General features: G+C 39.0%; 1 protein-coding gene and 1 pseudogene across 3 annotated transcripts; both read left to right on the forward strand.

Annotated features, from left to right (window-relative positions):
- Positions 1 to 837: 837 nt before the first annotated feature.
- Positions 838 to 4,434, forward strand: LOC147610554 (guanylate kinase 2, chloroplastic/mitochondrial-like). 3 transcript variants are annotated; one of them, XM_086786097.1, is made up of 5 exons: positions 1,020 to 1,157; positions 2,394 to 2,484; positions 2,704 to 2,835; positions 3,543 to 3,734; positions 3,891 to 4,434. In XM_086786097.1, exons 2-5 carry the CDS (start codon positions 2,458 to 2,460, stop codon positions 4,227 to 4,229), a joined length of 690 nt encoding a protein of 229 aa, XP_086642223.1. In that variant the 5' UTR covers positions 1,020 to 1,157; positions 2,394 to 2,457; the 3' UTR covers positions 4,230 to 4,434. The 3 variants fall into 3 exon arrangements, with proteins under 3 accessions (XP_086642224.1, XP_086642223.1, XP_086642225.1); XM_086786098.1 differs by having other exon boundaries at positions 838 to 2,484; XM_086786099.1 differs by lacking the exon at positions 2,394 to 2,484 and having other exon boundaries at positions 1,024 to 1,157.
- Positions 4,435 to 5,850: 1,416 nt separating this feature from the next.
- Positions 5,851 to 18,991, forward strand: LOC147610555 (FACT complex subunit SPT16-like; annotated as a pseudogene).
- The last annotated feature ends 567 nt before the right edge of the window (positions 18,992 to 19,558 follow it).

Below are 19,558 nucleotides of genomic sequence, written 5' to 3' on the forward strand. Positions count from 1 at the left end.
TGTCTACATGTCCTAAATCATCTCCCTTGATCCTAGGTCTACCTCCCCTTGATTTGAGATAGATTTCCACATGCCCACTTAAAGTAAGAGCCTTCTTCTTCGGAATCTACCATGCATGGTTAACATCTTTTGAGGTTTACAATGCTTCTTAACATTTACCATTGTGATTTTCCATACTTATCTCTAAGGTGCAGACTCCCCCTCATGTCCAAGTACCCTTCATCACTTATTTTCCAACACACCCCTCTTCATCGCTTATTTTCTAAACCCCTTCTCTCTCTCTCCCACCCAAAAAAACCCCTTCTTTCTCCCTAACTCAAAATTTATGTACATGGTCTTGATTGTTTAAGTGTCAGTATTTGTTGTAGAGCCTAACCATGCAGCTTGTTCTAAAGGTGACGACCTTTGATCAAAGGAAAGGCAATGACATTTAAGAAATTGAGAAAGGGCTTCTTAGCCTGCATAGTGCATATCCACATGTTGACATCTCTTACCACCACCAAAACTTCTAGTTGTAGCTAGTGAAAAAACCACGGGCTAAAAGTTTTCACTGTGTTTTTTATATTATGTTTTTAATGGACTTTTCAATATATTATGTTTTTAATGGACTTTTCGATATATTATGTTTTTTTTCCCTGAGAAGGAACATATTATGTTTTGAATGGACTTTTTGACATACTAGTTGAGAGACAGTGCATGAATCACTTGGGACATTTGTTGCCACATGAATTTGAGCTCACCATACGAAATGTTGTTTGAATTTTTGTGAGTTAACACAAATCTTGTGGTGTAAATCTAATGGATTAACTAGAAGCTATGGTGGAGAAGCCATTTTACATGTGTGAATGTGGATTGTGGCCTCCTGAGGATACACACGATTGCCCGCCGCCCACGGGCGCTCCGGGACTTGGGCGGGCAATTTTGCCCGCACATCGCAGTGGCGACAATCACAGGGTGAGAGAGAGAGAGAGAGAGGGAGAGAGAGACGCAATGGCGGCAAGCAAAGGATTATGCCTGGAGATCATGCTTGCCAGGAGGGCGAACGCGTCTACTAAGGGAAGGCAGACGCCATCGACTCCGGGGCGAAGTATTTTTTCTCAAAAAAAGAAGTGCAGACCGCCTCAGCATACCCCGGATATTGCACAGCGAGTCTAAGAGTAATCTCTCTTCTCTCCCTCTGCCTCTGCCTCTGCCTCTGCCTCTGTCTCTGTCTCTGTCTCTGTCTCTGTCTCTCTCACACACAGACACACAGACACACACATTGACATTATGTCTTTAAGGAATGGGGTTTCCATGCTGCATTTGCCCATCAGATGGGCTACCCCAGAATTTCATTTCAAGGGCTCATATTAAACCTCCTTTTTTTGAAGACATTGGAAGGTTATATAACTGTTTTTCAAAATCGTGGCTTTCTTTTGAAGGGTATCCTGTTTTTCTGCCCCTTCTTTTCATGGACAAACACCCCTTGGAAGGGTACCACAGCCTTCAAATTCTAGGCCTATGGCTGAGTGAAGCCCCTTCTATGGGGATGCCAACCTTTGAAGGTTTGCATAATGGTGCCCTATTATTCTGGGGCATTCTTCCATATCATCCATGAAGTCGCTCCAGGTTAAATTATTTCAAGTGGCTCATTATACAAGAATATCCCATCACGTGCTCATTGCTCTCTCCGCGAGTGCACTCATAGTTTGCATGCATGAGAGACAGGAGTGGCGTGGTGAGATTGAAACCCACGACCGCATGCTACCATACTTCTTGCTTAGCCACTAGATCACCAGCCCCATCAGTCCTCACCTCACTTTTGAGGAGTCAGAAATGACCTTTGTGGTGGGGAGCCCTATAGGCCCTCTTTTTTTTGTGCTCACTCTACTCCAACACCATGGCCATGCTTGTTGCACAGCCCCTGCATCCCAAACCGTCGGGGCCCACTTTCCAAGTGTATGGCCAGAACCATGGTCAAGGCCTTGCTTGGGTCTTGATTCTTAAGGAGTCCTTGTGAGGGGTATCCACTTCTGAGCCCATAACTCACTTACATAGGGCTGGCTTATAAATAATTTATGAAAGCACACTAAGTAATAAGTAAGCCCTTTCACACTAACCCATGCTTGGAGTGCCCATAAGTCACTTATTACCTGTTGCATCTCCATCTAGGGCTGTCCCTAGGTATAAGCCTAGCTTCAAATAATATGCCAGCCAAGTTATGACAGTTGAGGCAATCACACAAGGTTACTGGTCCTTCCTTCACGGGTGGTTTGGATGGGCCCCCATCGATGGGCGGGCATGGTTCTGTAACCAGCCTCACCTGCACTCGGGCCTTTGTCCCCTCATTTAACCAGGGCACTTCCAATCACTTGGAAGTTTCGATTAAAAATTTAACCCTTTTGATTTCACAGGCTGTTATCTCCATTTTTTTTTTGGTGGAAGACGGTCTTGTGACAAACTATCCATCGAATAAACATGACATCAAGTGGAGCTAATGAACTGGTTAGTTCTTCCAAGTTTTGGCAAAGTTGCGAGTAATGGGCAGGGTTTATATGTTTGTTTGTTTTCTTTGTGTGTATGTGTGTGTTGGGAAGGGAGGGAGAGGGGGTGGGGGGGATGTGCCCATACCCCATTCATTCTCCAATCGCTTGTATTCTGGCATGTGCTTTGTGGAGGAGTTAGTAAAATGGTGCTTTTCTTTCTATGGCATTGCATGTGCAGGACTCGATGTTTCAAGATGTTGAACAACATTTTCATTCACCTTTTGAGACCAGACCTCAAGCACCCCTGACTACACCAATGGTTATAGTCATCAGCGGCTCAAGCGGTGTTGGCAAAGATGCTGTTATTAAGGTACCGATTAACTTTTGAGCATGTAATCGTGCACATTGAAGATAAGAAAACTTTGAAGAAATTCAATTCAACTCATATTTGTCTCTCATGAGTAGGCTCAAGAGGCTGCTCTTTTGTAAAGATTTTTAACCCTTATTGTGTCTTGAACATTGTGTTTTTAACCAGTGTTTGTAAGCCCTCAAGGTGCCAGTCATCTTGGGCCTGCCATGGGTAGGCCTTAGTGATGCTTCTTGAGTTCAAGGCCCTATTTAGCAGGGTCAAGTCTATTTTTAAAACTGGAAGAAACTAGTGAAGATTTTATGAAGGTTATGCCCCCCTTAAGTACACAACCTCTCTCTCTCTCTCTCTCTCTCTCTCTCTCTCTCTCACGCACGCACGCATGCATGCACACACGCTGTCCGCATACATGCATACATGCTCCACTCATACATGTATGTACACCCTTTAAAGTGAAATGTGCACACCTGCATACACTCCCACTCATGAACACATACATCAAGAACCCACCACACACACATGCAGCAATTGGAGAAACACACACATCGTACAAACGAACCATCCAAGCACACATCTCCTAAAGCAGTCGTGTGGAAAATGCACACAGAATAGCCAAGGTTATGCGATGCAATCTCCCTGTTTGTGGTAGGATGGATCTTCACATGCCAGCTAAAATCCAATCCATGTACCACTCTTTTGTTTGTGCACAGAGGCTTCAGGAAGTCAGAGACGGAATACACTTCTTGGTAACGGCTACAACACGGCCAAAGCGGCCAGGCGAGGTCCATGGCAAGGATTACATGTTCATATCTAAGGAGAAATTCGAGTCTATGATCCATAACAATGAGCTGCTCGAGTATGCACTTGTATATGGAGACTACAAAGGCATACCCAAAGAGCAGGTGCACTTCTCATGGTTGTGCTTATCTGGGTCTTGTTCTTTATATATCAACAGTGGTCCATTTAGGAAAAAATGGCTATAGAAGTGCACATGGCTTTATGCTGGCTCTGTAAGAACAACTGCTCATCTAGGTACACATGGCTGTATGTTCTGATAGATCATAGAGTGCTTGGCTAGAGGTATGGATGTGGTGCTGCGGTTGGACGTACAGGGGGCGGCAACCATTAGAAAGATACTTGGCTCCAATGCTGTTTTCATCTATCTAGTTGCTGAGAGCGAGGCCGCCCTTGTGAAACGGCTGATTCAAAGGAGAACTGAGACAAAAGACAAGTTACTGCTCCGAATTGCCGCTGCTAGGGAGGAGCTCAAGCACTTAAGCGACTTTGATTATGTGGTGGTCAATGCTGATGGTGAATTAGATGCAGCTGTGTCTGTGATCTGTTCAATTATTGATGCCGAGAAAGCTCGCGTGCATCAGAGAGTTGCTCGTCTTTGAGATATTGTATACCAGTGAAGGGTCACACCTTGTCACATGGGTCATCACTAAAGGACATGTCTCTTCAAAGAGACATCTATTGATCAAAGGACACATCTCTAAGTCTAAAGGACATAACTGATCATTCAACAGTCACACCCTTTCATTAGGGATGTGCCTCTTCATTTGTACCTATTTAACAAGGCCTTGTGTCTCAATGCAACAACACAACTTTTCGTCTTTACGTCATATTTATTGAAGTATTAATCTCTTTAATTATGTTTAAGAATGTTTAATTAAGCGAAAAGCTTAACAATGGTATTAGAGCAAACAAACTCCAACATGTAGGATGCTCACACCAATCCTAAAAATAAAAAACCTTAACCTTAAAAATTAGCCAGTCTTAACCTAGTCAAATCCTAACCTTAAAAATTAGTCTTAACCTAGTCAAATCCTAACCTTAAAAATTAGCCAGTCTTAACCTAGTCAAATCCTAACCCTAAAAATAAAAAGTCCTAATCTTAAAAATTACTCAATCCTAATCCTAAAATTAATCTTAGCAAGGGTTGTATGGAAGAACTAGAGATAATGTCCCTTGCCCAAAATGCCCAATTTTGCTTGATTTGTGATTTTTTTAAAAATTTTGTAAGAAACTCTTAAAAAAAAAAAGCGCAATGGAATGCTAGATTGTTACCTAGGTCCTTGTGGCCTCATTTGAACTTTTCTTGGCATCCTCTCCATCCCTTCAAAAGCCTCTCCAAGTGTTGATGGCGTATCGGTGGATTGAATCGTCATTTTATTTCAAGAGTCGTCACCCTTTAGTTGATAAGTCATGATATGGCCTTTAAATAACAGGGCTTTTACAAAAACCTTTCCACCCATCCACAACAGGCCACCCACGCACCTGCAAGGCAATGAAAAAAAAAGCAACCCACACATTATCAAAAGGAGAAAAACACACTGAGCAGTCTGACTCGCATGCCCACAACCCAAAAAAGCAAAACACAAAAAGAAGGCCAGACTCACGCGTGCAAACATGTAGACAAACAACTCGTCACGTTAAAAACAAAAAATTAAATCTGTGGCGATCAGCCCTCCCCTCTCCTTCCATCATTTTGACGCCCTCTCCTCGGTGCTATGTGCATACATGTATGTGGCCACTCTCCAACGTGGGCCACATGGTGTTTATGGTTTTGATCACACTTGACTATCTTAGTGTTGTGAAGCATAAGAACCACCACATTTTTACCTACAAGACACCCGCAAATTCATCATCATGTGGGCACTTTGATGTTTAAGAAGAAGAACACGATTCATTATCAAAGGGGTTCCACACACTTCAGGTGTGCAAATCGGGATCTATGGTTAAAAAAATAAAACTCCCCTTTGCTCCCTCTTCATTGACAACATGTTCTTGGTTCCAATTGATCTTCTTGTCGTGGCTTGGCCGCCTAAATCCCACATGCATAGAGTCCCAAGCAATGGGATTATCTATAAGTAATAGAAGACTAGGACCATTCTCATCCCTTCTCCATCGAATTTTGTGGCTTGGAAGGGATTAGAGTGGTGGAGATTAAGCGCGCGGTGGCGTGAGCACTACTGGGATGGGTGACCTCCCGGGAAGTGGCCCCCAATTTTCAACATGGTATCAGAGGCATGTTGGGATGTTGTTAGCAGAGCTGGTCGACTTGCCAATTCCTCTTGACAGAGCTGAACGAAGGCTGAATGTGTGCATGAGCAGATGGACAAGCTTGCCAACATGTTGGGTGTAATCACGGGCCAAAAAGAAGGTTGTGCGGGTAAATCCTAAGGGTACCAACCGTGACATCACTGACAGTGCGAGAAGTCTCTGAGCCTTGTATCATCAGAGCCTCTGGGTACCCTACATTCTGGCCCTCAAGGGAGGGTGTTGGAAGGTTGTGGCTTGGCCGCCTAAATCCCACATGCATAGAGTCCCAAGCAATGGGATCATCTATAAGTAATAGAAGACTAGGGCCATTCTCATCCCTCCACTGATTTTCATGGCTTGGAAGTGGTGGAGGTTAAGCGGCTAGTGGCGTGAACACTACGGGGATAGGTGACCTCTTGGGAAGTGGCCCCCAAATTCCAACACTTCCTACTTATACATGATGGTCTCTAGCAACCCCCCTAGCTTGCAATCTACCCTTTCTAGTTCATAGTATATCTCTACTTCACCTACCTGCTGATGGTTCTTATCACTAGGGCTCAAAGGCTTCAGTCCACACAATTCCCAGAGCTTCAACTTGCACAGTCTTCATCTTAGGCTACTACCATGGAGGACCAAACCCACTAGCCTGGCAATCTAGCTCTAGTGGATTGGCAATAGGTTTTACAACAAATGGAGCAACAATTTCATAGCAACTTCAAGAGTCCATCATTAAATATGCTTAAGGGGGTCTTAGCCTTATCAATGGCTAGTGCCTTGCCCTTGTGCAATTGATTTGTGAGCATGATTGATGAGTTGCATAAAGCATACAAAAGCATACAAGCTCAAAAATCCCACTGTCCCAAGCAATGCTAATACAGGGGGGAAATCTTTTTGCAAGCTTTCTATCATGAGCTTTTAGGGAATTCAACAAAATCTACGAGCTTTTATTAGGATGCCCACCCCAAGGGCACACATATATATACACACCCTATGGCTCTTTTTAGGTGTGAACAAAAATCTCCCAATTCCAAAGAGTCACAAAGAATCCTACATTAAAGGGGAAAATTTTTTTAATGAGCTTTTTTTTTTCATCTTGAAAATCTATGAGATTTTTTTTACACATTTGGAGTTAGTCCTAGCCATATCTATGCATTTGGAGTTAGTCCTAGCCATATCTATGCATTACAATTAAGACGTGCTAAGTTTATCTACATAAATCCTAAATACCTTTATGTATATATATAATCAATTTCTCCATATAGACCATGGTTGAGATATCAAGGAGAATAAATATGCATGTGAAATAAAAGAGATTCTTTATGCTCTAAGTCCCTTGAAAAAAAACAAATTTTTATGCATGCACAATTTGGCCTTTTTGACATTAGAAATGCTCTAAGTTTCTCAACAAAAAGAAACATTTTTTTATAGATGCCCAATTTGGTCTTTTTGACACCAGAAATGAGCTTAGAAGTCCCAAAAATGCTAGAAACGACTGTAAACATGGGTACTTTTGATGAGTTTGCTAAACCTTCACTTGGCATGCGTGCAGACTCTAACAGGGGCTAGAGTTTGGATGCGTGCCAGGTGAAGGTTTAGCAAACTCATCAAAAGTACCTATGTTTATAATCGTTTCTAGGGTTTTTTGGGCCTTCTGAACTCATTTTCTGGTGTCAAAAAGTCCAAATTATGCATCTATAAAAAGTTATTTAGAGCTTCTAAACATTGTGTTGTCTAATGATATCGAGAGATTTATTTCTTTTTTAAATCATTTCTAAAAACCAAATGATGTATCTATAAAATTTAATTTTTAAAAAAGAGATTAAAGCTTTTAATGGTTGTGTTATCTAATGATTACTACAGATTTATTCCTTTTTTAAATCATTTCTCATTGAAGCATTGAGGTTCTATAGGTATAAAGACATATATTATTAGTGGTCAATTACATACATTAGAAACATTGAAGAATGGCGGAAAATATAAAATTAGAAATGTTATACATAATATGAGGGAAAATATTAGAGTATACAAAAGAAACATGAAAGCATAAGAGACAAGGAACACACATGTAAGTTACAGTCAATGAAATAAGGGGCTTCATATCCACACAAGAGGATAAGGGCAATGGTCATTATTAGTGCATTCGGATTTATGTATAGAAAGAGAAACATTAATATTTATGGATTTTTTCCATCCACATGGAAAAAGTGCCTCTGGGCTTTGTGTGTGTGTGTGTGTGTGTGCGTGTGGGACGGGGGATCTCAAAAAAGCTTGCAGATTCTATTGACTTCTCTAAAAAGCTTGCGACAAAAAGCTCGCAAAAAAATCACGCCTAATATAGATTGATACCTTGTTTTGGATTGATAGATTGTAAATCTGATTTGATACTTTACAGAGGTTTAAGAACATCCAAATATATAGATCCAATCATAAAATGCCCAAAGACCTCAGATCATTAGCACTAATCAATGTATTAGTGAAAGCAATTTTTTGATAATTGTGAAGAGAATACCTTGATTTGTAGAGCACCATCGGAGGGGAAAATCAAGGGACTTTTTCACTATAAAGCTTTGGGAGGCTATAGTAGGTCCCCAATGGTATGGTTGAACCCTTGATGGCCTAAGGAAACTAGGATTAGTGATGATTCATTATTGATTAATAAAAGTTGAGGTTTCTGGGAGAAAAAAATTGGAAGAAGAGCAAGAGAAAAAGAGGTTGGACCTGTTTATATTCTTTTTACTGTTCGACATAGATGAAGCTATAAAATGGTATGAAATGGTCAGTTAGAGGAGAATTGAATTTTTTAATGATAAGCTGGGAAGCAAAGATTTGAAGAAGGGAATGTTGGTCCTCAGATATAATAATGCTCTAGATATTGCATTTCAGACTAAGTTCAGAGTCAGGTGGGAAGGACCTTTTATTATACATAAAGTTTTTCCTAATGGGACTTATTAGTTTGGCAAGACTTGAGAGGTTAGATGCATGCTAGTAGAGTGAATGGCCTGATACTGAGGCCATATCATATTAGGGTTTTGTGAAAGCAAAAAATAGAATGTGAAACACTTAAAAGTGTTTCACTGTAGGGTTGGGAAAATATGTGAGAGGAGCCTAGAGCTCAAACCAAACATGAAATGTGGAATGTCAAATTCACATAACAAGGCGAGTAGTGAATCTTAGGTGGTAGGGACATCGTGGCAGCCAAGAGGATAAGCACAGGTGCCAAAAAACAAGAATAGAAAGTGCATGGAAGAATAAGGAAGCTGACGTAATTGTTCCAGAAGGTGGTGGGAGACCACGGGACAAAAGGGGGTATGGAGATAATTTATGGGAGAGAGAAAAGTAGACAATGAGGAGAAGCAAGGGGAGCAGAAGAGTGAGTGAAGTGTGAAGTGCCTATAGTGAAGAAACTAGCAGAGGGACTTCTTATTGAAAGGTGCAGAAGTGGAGTGAAGTGCAGTTGAGGTGAAATTGGGTAAATCAGAGTAGAGAAGGCGATAAGGTCCAGAGAATCAGCACAGGAGATGTGTCCCCGATGATTTTTGTGAGGCGACTCTGTTAGAGACATGGTTTAGTCCAAATTCATGTTCAATTTTTGCTGCTATTAGTCAATTGTGTGTGCTGAATTGAGTATGTTTAGGGAAGGCCTATAGTTTGTGATTATTGCAAATTCATTGTATTTTGAATAGTCGTTAGAGCCTACCTATGAAAAACCCTAAGTTTTTTAAGTGTGTTCTTTTGATATGTTTGGACCCATTGTCTCAGCGGTGTTGAGACAGTCTATCTTTGCTTTCGTGAACGAACCCGTGTGTTCAAAGCTTGTATCTGTGTCATGATTAATGAGAATTTATGATATGGAGTTTGGTTTGAGTTGTTTTGATTGTCTTTGTTGTTTGAGATAGAGTCATTTGCAAAGGTATGTTTGACGTTCTGAGAGTCAAAGCTATCCCATGATTGAAGCAGTCATCTTCTGTTGAGAGAATACAGTCAAATAAGGTCAGAAAAGTGTTAGTCTACAGGCAGCTGTTGTCTAGGGGGTTAGCTGACGAGGTAAAAGGGTTGTTTTGATCTTTTTGGATTCAAAGGAGGTTGTCTTAAGTTGAGTCTAATGGTCAGAAGTCTGACGGGTTTGTGGGTAAATTGGTCATTCTGGATCAACTGTGAGTTCGTTGTGATCAACTAGATGTCTATAGAGTTGTATCTTTGTGTGGTTTGACTGTTTAGAGCGTTTAAAGGTGTTAGAGGACATAGACTTAAGAAAGTCTGCTCCAGTTGAGTCAACCATTAGCAAATCAACGATTAGATCAATCAATAGTAAGCTATCTGTGGGCATCAGAGAGTCTTTGAAGTCATATCTTCATGAAATTAGGGCAGCCTAAGGGCTAGGAGGATTCGGTGATGAACATAAAAGAGAAAGTTCTTGATCGAGGTAGGGCTTCAGAGACGATTGGTTCTATCTCCGGAAAAAGCAAAATCAATAGCAGTCAAGATCATTTGGATTAATGTCACAGATGGTCCGCAGAGCTTAAGGGGATGTTCAACATAGTTCTAGGGTTGACAGATTAAGGCAAGCTAGACCAAGAGGACAAAAAGATAGTAAGGAGGATGCATATTGGGATTGGATCCTGTGTTAGTCATCCGAGCCAGTCTACATGTAGCTAGGGTAGACTAGAGTTGATAGGGTGTTAGCGAAGGAGAACCAACATGTTTTAAGAAGTTCAGGATCAGGTGTTTGTGGTTGGCTATCACACTGGAGGACACTCTGGAGGTCACGTAGACATTTTTCTGTCTTGAATCCTGCTGTAGGCATCTATTCTAAAATACGATCAGAATTTGATCATTTCTGAGCCAGATTTTTGAGGCAGTTTTTAGCGAAGGAGAACCAACATGTTTTAAGAAGTTCAGGATCAAGTGTTTGTAGTTTTGGCTATCACTGGAGGACACTCTGGAGGTCACGTGGACATTTTTCTGTCTGGAATCCTGCTGCAGACATCTATTCTAAACTACGATCAGAATTTGATCATTTTTGAGCCAAATTTATGAGGCAATTTTTAGTCAGTTTTTCTATTAGTAGGAGGTTAGAAGAGGATCAGCCAAGAGTTTGGTAAGCCCCATGGAGTGGCTATAAGGTTAGCTGGTGTGGGAGGATTGTAGAGGATCTTGGAGGACTCATTTTGGATTGGAAACAAAAGGAGGATCTTGGAGGACTCATTTTGGATTGGAAACAAAAGGAGGATTTTGGAGGCAGTTTTTGGTCATTTCTGTATAGCTAAGGTGAATTTAGGTTAGAAAAGGAGTGTTGACAAGTGTTATGGAGTTCTAAAGAAAGGTTTTGAAGTGTGTTGATATTGGTAGACAATTGTTAGCTTGGGGTCATCAGCTAGTGTCTAGTTCGGGAGATAGTCAATATCTGATCTGTCTCCGTCAGCTGGGAGAGATTTAGGTCAACTTCTTGTCAATATCTGATCTATCTCCGTCAGCTGGGAGAGATTTAGGTCAACTTCTTGTCAACTAAAGGCAACTGAGAATTTAGGCTAAAGATTTAAAGTCTTGGTGGTTTGATTTGACCGAGGAGGACAATTGGAGGTAACACTTTGTTCAGATTGGGAGGTGTAGAGGTGTCCATTTGTGTTAGCCGAACGTTAGAGGAAAGAGTCCAAGCTGATTGGTACCTTTTGAGCTGGGATCCTAGTGTCCCCAAGTTCTGATCCTTATACATTTTCTTCTTGTGTGTATGCTGGTGGTGTTATAGAGGCCATCACCCAGCCACCACACAACGAGGTCCTTTTATACTTAAAAATGATAGGTCTAAGAACTATGGCATGCTCTACAACATCACCAAGTAGAAAGAGCACAAATTGATGAGAGATTATGTCTCTCAACTCAATAATTTTAACTTTTAATGTAAACTTCAGGAGAGTTGAGAGATTATCTCTCAACTCAATAATTTTAACTTTTAATGTAAACTTCAGGAGAGGTTGATCAATGAGAAATTATTACCACATTTCGAAAAGGGAGTACGAGATCCTAAAATGCATGATTATTTGCTTTTATCTAGGTTGGCTTTGCTGGCTACAAAGTTGACATAAAATTTGAGAATTTGAGGATACTATGTCAGAACTACCACATCCATACAATAATAAGAATACCTCATTTGCTAAACCTTCTCATGTGTCTAGTCATCATCTACAAAAAAATAGGTAAACAAAATGACACGGTGGCCTAGTGCTTGTACAATTCTCAATCTCATAATACATGTATGAAGTACATTCATAGGGAATCCATTCTAGCTTGTTGCCATATGCTCTTAGAGTGGGAATCACTCTTAAATATTCCATCAAGCCAAGTGCTAGTCCAAATTTTATATTTAGACATTATTGCTTCATAGTTTGATCATACATGCTTTTGGTGTCTCCGTCTTCACTATTTGATGTAGAGTTATAGTGGAAACTCTTGCTAACCTCAAAATGGGTTAACAGTATGTGGGAGTGTCCCTTGCATTTGACCAATTAATCTCACATACAAGGAAGATAACCACACAAACATGGCATAGCTCTAAAAAATGTATAGGTCCTCATTTTTGACATTTCTCATTCCGTGCTCTTCAAGTTCTTACTGATTTGCACCAAAAACTAGCAAAACACATAAAAACACTCTAAACCTAAAGATATCCTTACCCTTATCAACAAGAACATGCCACTTGGAAGTATGTGGGAGTGTCCCTTGTATTTTATCAATTAATCTCACATAGAAGGAAGATAACCACACAAACATGGCATAGCTCTAAAAAATGTATAGGTCCTCATTTCTGACATTTCTCATTCCATGTTCTTCAAGTTCTTATTTATTTGCACCAAAAATCAGCAAAACACATAAAGACACTCTAAACCTAAAGATATCCTTACCCTTATCAACAAGAACATGCCACTTGGACCCTAACCATCACAAGCTCTTAGGCTCCTCCCATGAGGAAGATTCCCCCATTGCAAGCACTCTAATAAAGAAGAGGGGGGTAAAGGTTTTGAAGCCCCCATTGCAAGAAATCTAACCAAGAAGAGGGGGGGAAAGGTTTTGAATCCCCCATTACAAGCACTCTAAGAAAGAAGATGAGGATAAAGGTTTTGAGGCCTATAAAAAATTTAAGAGGATATTTCAAGGGTTTCTTAGCCTCTTCCCCATGAGGAAGATTCATGCACTATGCTTCAGGCACTGTAACAAGGAAGAGGGGATTTTTTGAAGCCCGAGGCCTACCGAGGCCTACAAGAAATTTAAGAGGATCTTATAAGAGTTATTCCCCTTGTATATCCACCATAATCCATTAGATCTTGGGCAGTAATTTCCTCTCCAAAAATGTAGAATGATAAAGGGGTAGATTTCATGATCATTGCTAAAAATTGACCACTTATCTTGATGTGTTTCCCTCGCTCTTTAGAAGATCAATATTGCAAGAATATCCATGGAAACCAAGTTTTCCAAGATTCATCCACCAGTATCTTAGTTTCTTCAAGGCTAGGACCTAAACATGCCAAATTTGAGGACCCTGAGGAGAGATCATTGAAATTTAAGGACCTTGGGGAGAGATCATTCAACTTAATGTTGATGTACTACGTATAATGCTCTCTTTATTTGAAATTCAACTTGATATTGGTGTACTACTTGCAATGCATCTTTGGTGGAACATTTAGAGGAAGAGTCTCTTAAGAATTATTGGATTTGAATTATCTCTTGGATTACATTTAAATTATCTCTTAGATGAATGCTCTCATGTAATGATGAACCATCTTTTGAAAGCCCAAACAAGGAAAAAGAAATCCTTTGGTACAAAATAAAGACAAGGGTGGTGACATTGCAAATATATGTTTGACGCCCATCATGAGAAACACATTTATTAAAAGTTATTACCATGGTGGTTTAGCCCAAACCATGTGAAGAATGCACATCATGATAAATGGGGCATATGAATTGGAATATCTTGATGGTGGGAGATGCTTCCAATAGATAAATCAAGACAAGCTGGCTTTTTTTCATGCATACGATTTTGAAGGATATGTCTCTCTATTGAACTCTTTAGGATAGAAATTTGGGGTAGAATAATAATACCAAAAATCTACCTATTATTGGGGAATTTTTATTGTTACATGTCATATCCATGTAGGACCCAAACCTTTGGTATGCTAAAAATTCTAATCACAAATACTCAAGAAAGATCTTGTACAAGAAACAAAAAATAGTCCATCGTGGAAAGCTTGCTCAAGAATTTGGGAAGCTTGTTTATGAAGCTATAGCATGGTAGCTTACCTTTAATGAAGGCTTGGTGGTGATTAACTCTAAATGTCTTGTTTCACATAGAGTTTCCATTAAATTCTATTTAATATTAGATTTTAGATGTGAGAATTAGGGGAATTATACATTTTTACTTACCATGTTGTGTATGAATGAAAAAAGACATTGGTAGCATTATTTAAATTTGATACATTTACAAGTAATAGATAAATTAGGTGTTTGCTCTTATTATTTGAACAAATTATTTATTTGACATGTTATACATTGTGCAGTATTTACCCTTAAATTTTATATGGAAAACTTTTCGTGCAATAAAGTTGCCTATATATATCTCACTTTCCATCAAGTTCTTTGTTCTTCATGGCCATTTATCTTTCAGGAGAATCTAAACTTATAAGATGCAAACTCAACCCACATACTTTAGCCTTGGGAAAAAGGACACAATGTTTTAAATAGGTTATAACTTTAAGAATTTTACATGAGTTTTCTTTTCCATAATAAATTTACTTATTAGTAAGGTTTACTTTCTTAATTTTGGATACATATATAAGCTTGCTTATCATATTTAGAAAGTTTTAAAGCTTACTTTTCATTATCAAAGTTTTAGTGAGGTAATCATAATAACAATGCTAGACATAAGATAAGTTAAAAATTAATTTTCATTTGGCATTAATTGTTTAAATTTTACAAAGAAACTAACATGTTCTTAAGTAAAGTTTTATGCTTTTTAATTCTTGAAAATATGTCAAAAGCCTTATCAAAAACTTATATCTATTTGCAAATAAATCAGAAGTCTTTGTCAAAAACTTTCATGTGTTTGATCAAGGAAAAACATTTGTCAAAAACTTACATGTTAAAAAACATATGTCAAATGTTTTTAGTAAAGTACTAATAACTTATGAAAAATAAACATGTGTTGAAGTATGCTTTACATTAGTAATTTTATGAATGACTCTTTATCATTTTATTTATAATTAAAAATTATAATTAGTGAAACAGATTGCTACTTAATAAGTAAGAAAATTTATTTGACCTTTCAAAATAATGAAATTTGTTAATATCATTTCTCTATTGTGGGTTTGTTTGCCGAAGGTGATGAGGAACCATTATTTTACAGGGAGGAGGAAGTAGATTGAATGGTACAAGTTGATATTGTGTTGAGACATCAAACATAGTCATGACATTACCAATATTTATCATATGTAGAGATCCTTTTAAACACATGTATATTTTAATTATAATTTTTAAATCTTGTAACACATGCAAATATTTTATAGTTATCTTTTTATGTATGCTATTGTGAAATTTTTTATTATTTAATAGGTAAGTGTACACATTATGAAGCTTCATCAGTCTTTTTTAATGTTTATACATTTTAAATATACTTTTGTAATATTGTAAATGCTTGATTATATAGAGATTTTGATGTTATCTTTGTATGTATGTTGAACCTTGTTATTTTATATTAAACACATGAGCATAAACATTGTAAAGCATGAGCATAAACATTGTAAAGCATGACCACATTGTATAATAACCTTGTTATTTCTAAGCACATGAGCATAAACATGACATTGTATAATTAAACATAATGTAAATGTAAACAAAATGAAAGATTAAAAAATTAGAAAATATATAAAATGTAAAAATGGTTGGTATATATATTAATGGCATCAAAATACACCACCATTGGCATCATCAATATTTATCATAGTTATTAAAACAAAGCCGTAAGAATCTAGGAGTATCTACACCAAAGTATTGGGATTTAAAAATACAAGAAAATGTGTCATGATTTGGCCTTTTTTGAGTATTAATATGCATATCTTGTGTATTTATCTTTTACTTATGTGGTTACTTATGTGATGCATTAGCCATTACATTCATATTCTACACATGAAAGTAGTTTCTTGATGTGACAGTGTACTTATCTTTTCCTTATGTGATGCATTAGCCATTACATTCATATTATACACATGAAAGTAGTTTCTTGATGTGATAGTATGAAGAGTACTTATTTTTTGCTGTAGAGAATCAAGGTGGATGTGTACTAAAGCACTATTTTTGGGTGACATCTATGTGACTCATCATATTTTTTCTTTATCTCTTCCTTATCATCTAGATTTGGGGGACATGTCTTTGTAGTAGCTATCATTGTGCTCATTCCTTAGATAATAAACTTGTCATATACAACATCTAACTTAGTAGAAAAGTGTAGCATGTTATTTCTAGCATATGAATCATTGTAAAAATACTATTATCATGCATATACTATAGAGTCTCCACATCATGTCATTGATTGTATCAAAGTTGTATTGTTTGAAGCACCTAGGTTGCCAAAATTCTTCTAGAAAATATCTTGGAAGTCTTCCAATGTAGATCTAAATCTAGACGACAGCTCTCATGATGTACAACCATCTTGCTAAATATTGCTAAAAGGCTTCCATTATAATATTTAGAGATGAACATAGGTCCTTTCTTGTTGTTGAGATATCGAGCTCATCTAGTGAGGCAGTGGGGACACTCATGACCCGCCTGGGGGATAGGCCCCACACTTACACCACTAGCATGGTTGGTGAGATCATGGGTGATATGTGGCCAGTGGGATGACAGGCTGTGTGACAGCCATTCTAGAGTTTGGCATAGTTATAGTGCCAGCTCATTTAGTTGGGTTCACACTATAGAGAACCCTAGTATGTATTTGGTTGAGTACCCTTTCATATTGTGTGTACTCTTATCCTTGTATATGGTGTGTTGAGTGTTGTGTGAAGAAGAAGAAGATTTTCAACCTCTCACCTTGTGTGTTCTCTTTTAGGGTTTTGTGAGTGTGTGTGTGTGCTTTGCAAGAGCTCAAGCTCTCTTCTCCCCTGCATCTTTTCATGGTATCAGAGCCTGGTTCATGCTAAGGGCTGAGCTGCAAGCAAGAGAAGCACAAGAAGCTATACGAGGGTAAGAGCTTCATCTCTCGGGGGGGTCACTTAGTGTAAAGCCCCTATATCACGTGCGTTCAAGGCCTCTTACCCCTATGTAACCTTTTTGAGTAGTTTTCTCCACCCTTCTATAAAATTTTGTAAATTTTATAAATCCCTTACTATCAATATATTTTTTTTGAAGAGATATTTCAAATATCCTTATATACTAGATACAATTATTTCTTTTGTAAAGATTTTGAGATGACATTGAGAAGGCAGTGATTGATCCTAGAAAAAGCCAAGGTAAAGTTGAAGCCTGACAATGTGGACATCTACTACCCCCCCTATATTTCAAAGTGATGGGGTATTTGCTCTAAGGCCAAGTGCTATCAGCAATGAAGATCCACTATATTATGATACATTGGGTGTCATTATTTGTGCTATTGGTGTGAGATACAATAGTTATTGTGCAAATGTTGCAAGAACGTATTTGATTGATGGAGACCCAGTTCAATCAAAAGCTTACAAGGCACTTCAGAAAGCCCACAAAGCTGCCATGAATGCTTTAAAATGTGGAAATCCTGCTTCAGCTGCTTACAAAGCAGCATTATATGTTATGGCATTATAAAAGGGAAGGGCAGGAGTTCTTGCCCCATATAACTAAAATCTCTGGCACAGGTATTGGCATTGAATTCAGGGAATCTGGCCTAAGCCTGAATTCCAAGAATGATAGGATTCTAAAGGCAGCTATGGTATTCAATGTTAGTTTAAAAATGTAAAATTTACAGACATAGAGCTCATAGGACCCCAAGACAAAGAACTTTTTTTTGCTGCTGCTACTTCGAATTGTTCAAAATCTTACGATGATATTGTGTCTTCTTTCAAAGATGAGGAAGAGGAGGAGCAGGAGAAGCCAAAATCAAAGCTAAAGCTGCCATCGAGTAATGGAGCTAATGCCCAGTTTCTGAAAGCAACTTTGCACCCTGACAATCAAGAGATGACAAAGGAAGAGGTGTGCAAGGAGCATCAAGCGGAGCTTGCTCAACAAAAGAATGAAGAGACTGTTAGGAGGCTGTTGGCTTCTGGGGGTCTCGGCGCCAAGGAGACGAGCAGGGTGTGGTCAGGACCACTAGAGATTTAGTGGCCTATCGGAATCTAGATGATATTCCTTTCTCAAAAGAATTAATGATTCAGGTAGATCAGAAGAACAAGTCAATTTTGCTGCCAGTTTATGGTTTAATGGATCCCTTTTACATAGCTACTATAAAGAGTGTTACCAGCCACCAATAGGATGGAGGCCACTCCTTCATTTGAATGATTTTCAATGTGCCCGGTGTGCTGGTTATTCTGCACAGAAGTTCCCCGGTGCAATTTACTGGAAGGAAGTTTCCTTTCGATCCAGTGATGTGAGACACACTAACCAAGTAGTCCAGCTGATTAAGACGTTGCATCACCAAGTTGCTTTGAGGGAATCAGAGAAGGTAGAGAGGGCCATGCTAGTGACACAAGAAAAACTATAACTTATGAAAGCAAAACCTATAAAACTATCAGATTTATGGATTCGGCTTGTCTTTGGAGGCAAGGGGCGCAAGTTGAGTGGTACATTAGAGGCACACACCAATGGTTTTAGGTATTCAACCATGAAAGCTGACAAGAAAGTTGATATTACGTACAGAAACATCAAGCAGCATGATTTTTTTCAACCTGCAGAGAAGGAAATGATTACCCTGCTACACTTTCACTTGCATAATTTTATCATGATTGGGAACAAGAAGACCAAGGATGTGCAGTTTTTTGTGGAGGTGATGGATGTGGTGCAGACCTTAGGTGGTGGAAGATGTAGCACTTATGACCCTGATGAGATCGAAGAAAAGCAGCAGGAAAAAGAGAGAGAAAAAAAAATACAAAGTTTAAAATTTTTGTGAAGAGAGTTTCAGAGTTGTTACCTCAAAGCCGTTGCTAGCTCAACGTTTCTCTCTGCTGCTACAGTTGCGTAGGCCTTGCAATCTCGTCATGGATTTGGTTCCCCTTGTCTTCGATCATGGCACATGATTTCAAGATACGTATGAACGTTACTGCTTCTGGAAGGATTCCCTCACGCTGCATCTCTTCTCGTTGTGGATTTGTTTCCCCCTTGTCCGCTTCTCGGATCATGGCACATGCTTTCAAGATGCATGCATAGGTCACTGTGTTTGGAAGAATTCCCTCACGCTGCATCTCCAAGAGACAACATCCCAAGAAGGCAGCCCACCAACCACTAATCTGCCTTTGAACATCACCACACTTGGCACACATGTCTACTAGAGAATCGTCCACCACAATGTTGTTCTGCAGCAATCCCTGCCTTGCAATCTCGTCGTGGATTTGTAGCTGCATCTCTTCAAAGTAGTCTCAAGATCTTGCGCAGCAGCGTGACCTTCTGGTGCATATCCTGCAATCAATGCACTCCAAGAGACAACATCCCAAGAAAACAGCCCAATTAACATACCCTT

Source organism: Cibotium barometz, chromosome 49, assembly GCF_041138505.1.
Source record: "Cibotium barometz isolate CiBa-2024 chromosome 49, ASM4113850v1, whole genome shotgun sequence".
NCBI classification, from domain to species: domain Eukaryota; kingdom Viridiplantae; phylum Streptophyta; class Polypodiopsida; order Cyatheales; family Cibotiaceae; genus Cibotium; species Cibotium barometz.

Coding starts and splice junctions, on each gene's coding strand:
- LOC147610554 (XM_086786098.1), top strand. CDS start 2,458: ATGACATCAAGTGGAGCTAATGAACTG. Junction 2,836..3,542: donor GCAAAGATGCTGTTATTAAG/GTACCGATTAAC, acceptor GTTTGTGCACAG/AGGCTTCAGGAAGTCAGAGA. Junction 3,735..3,890: donor AAGGCATACCCAAAGAGCAG/GTGCACTTCTCA, acceptor ATGTTCTGATAG/ATCATAGAGTGCTTGGCTAG.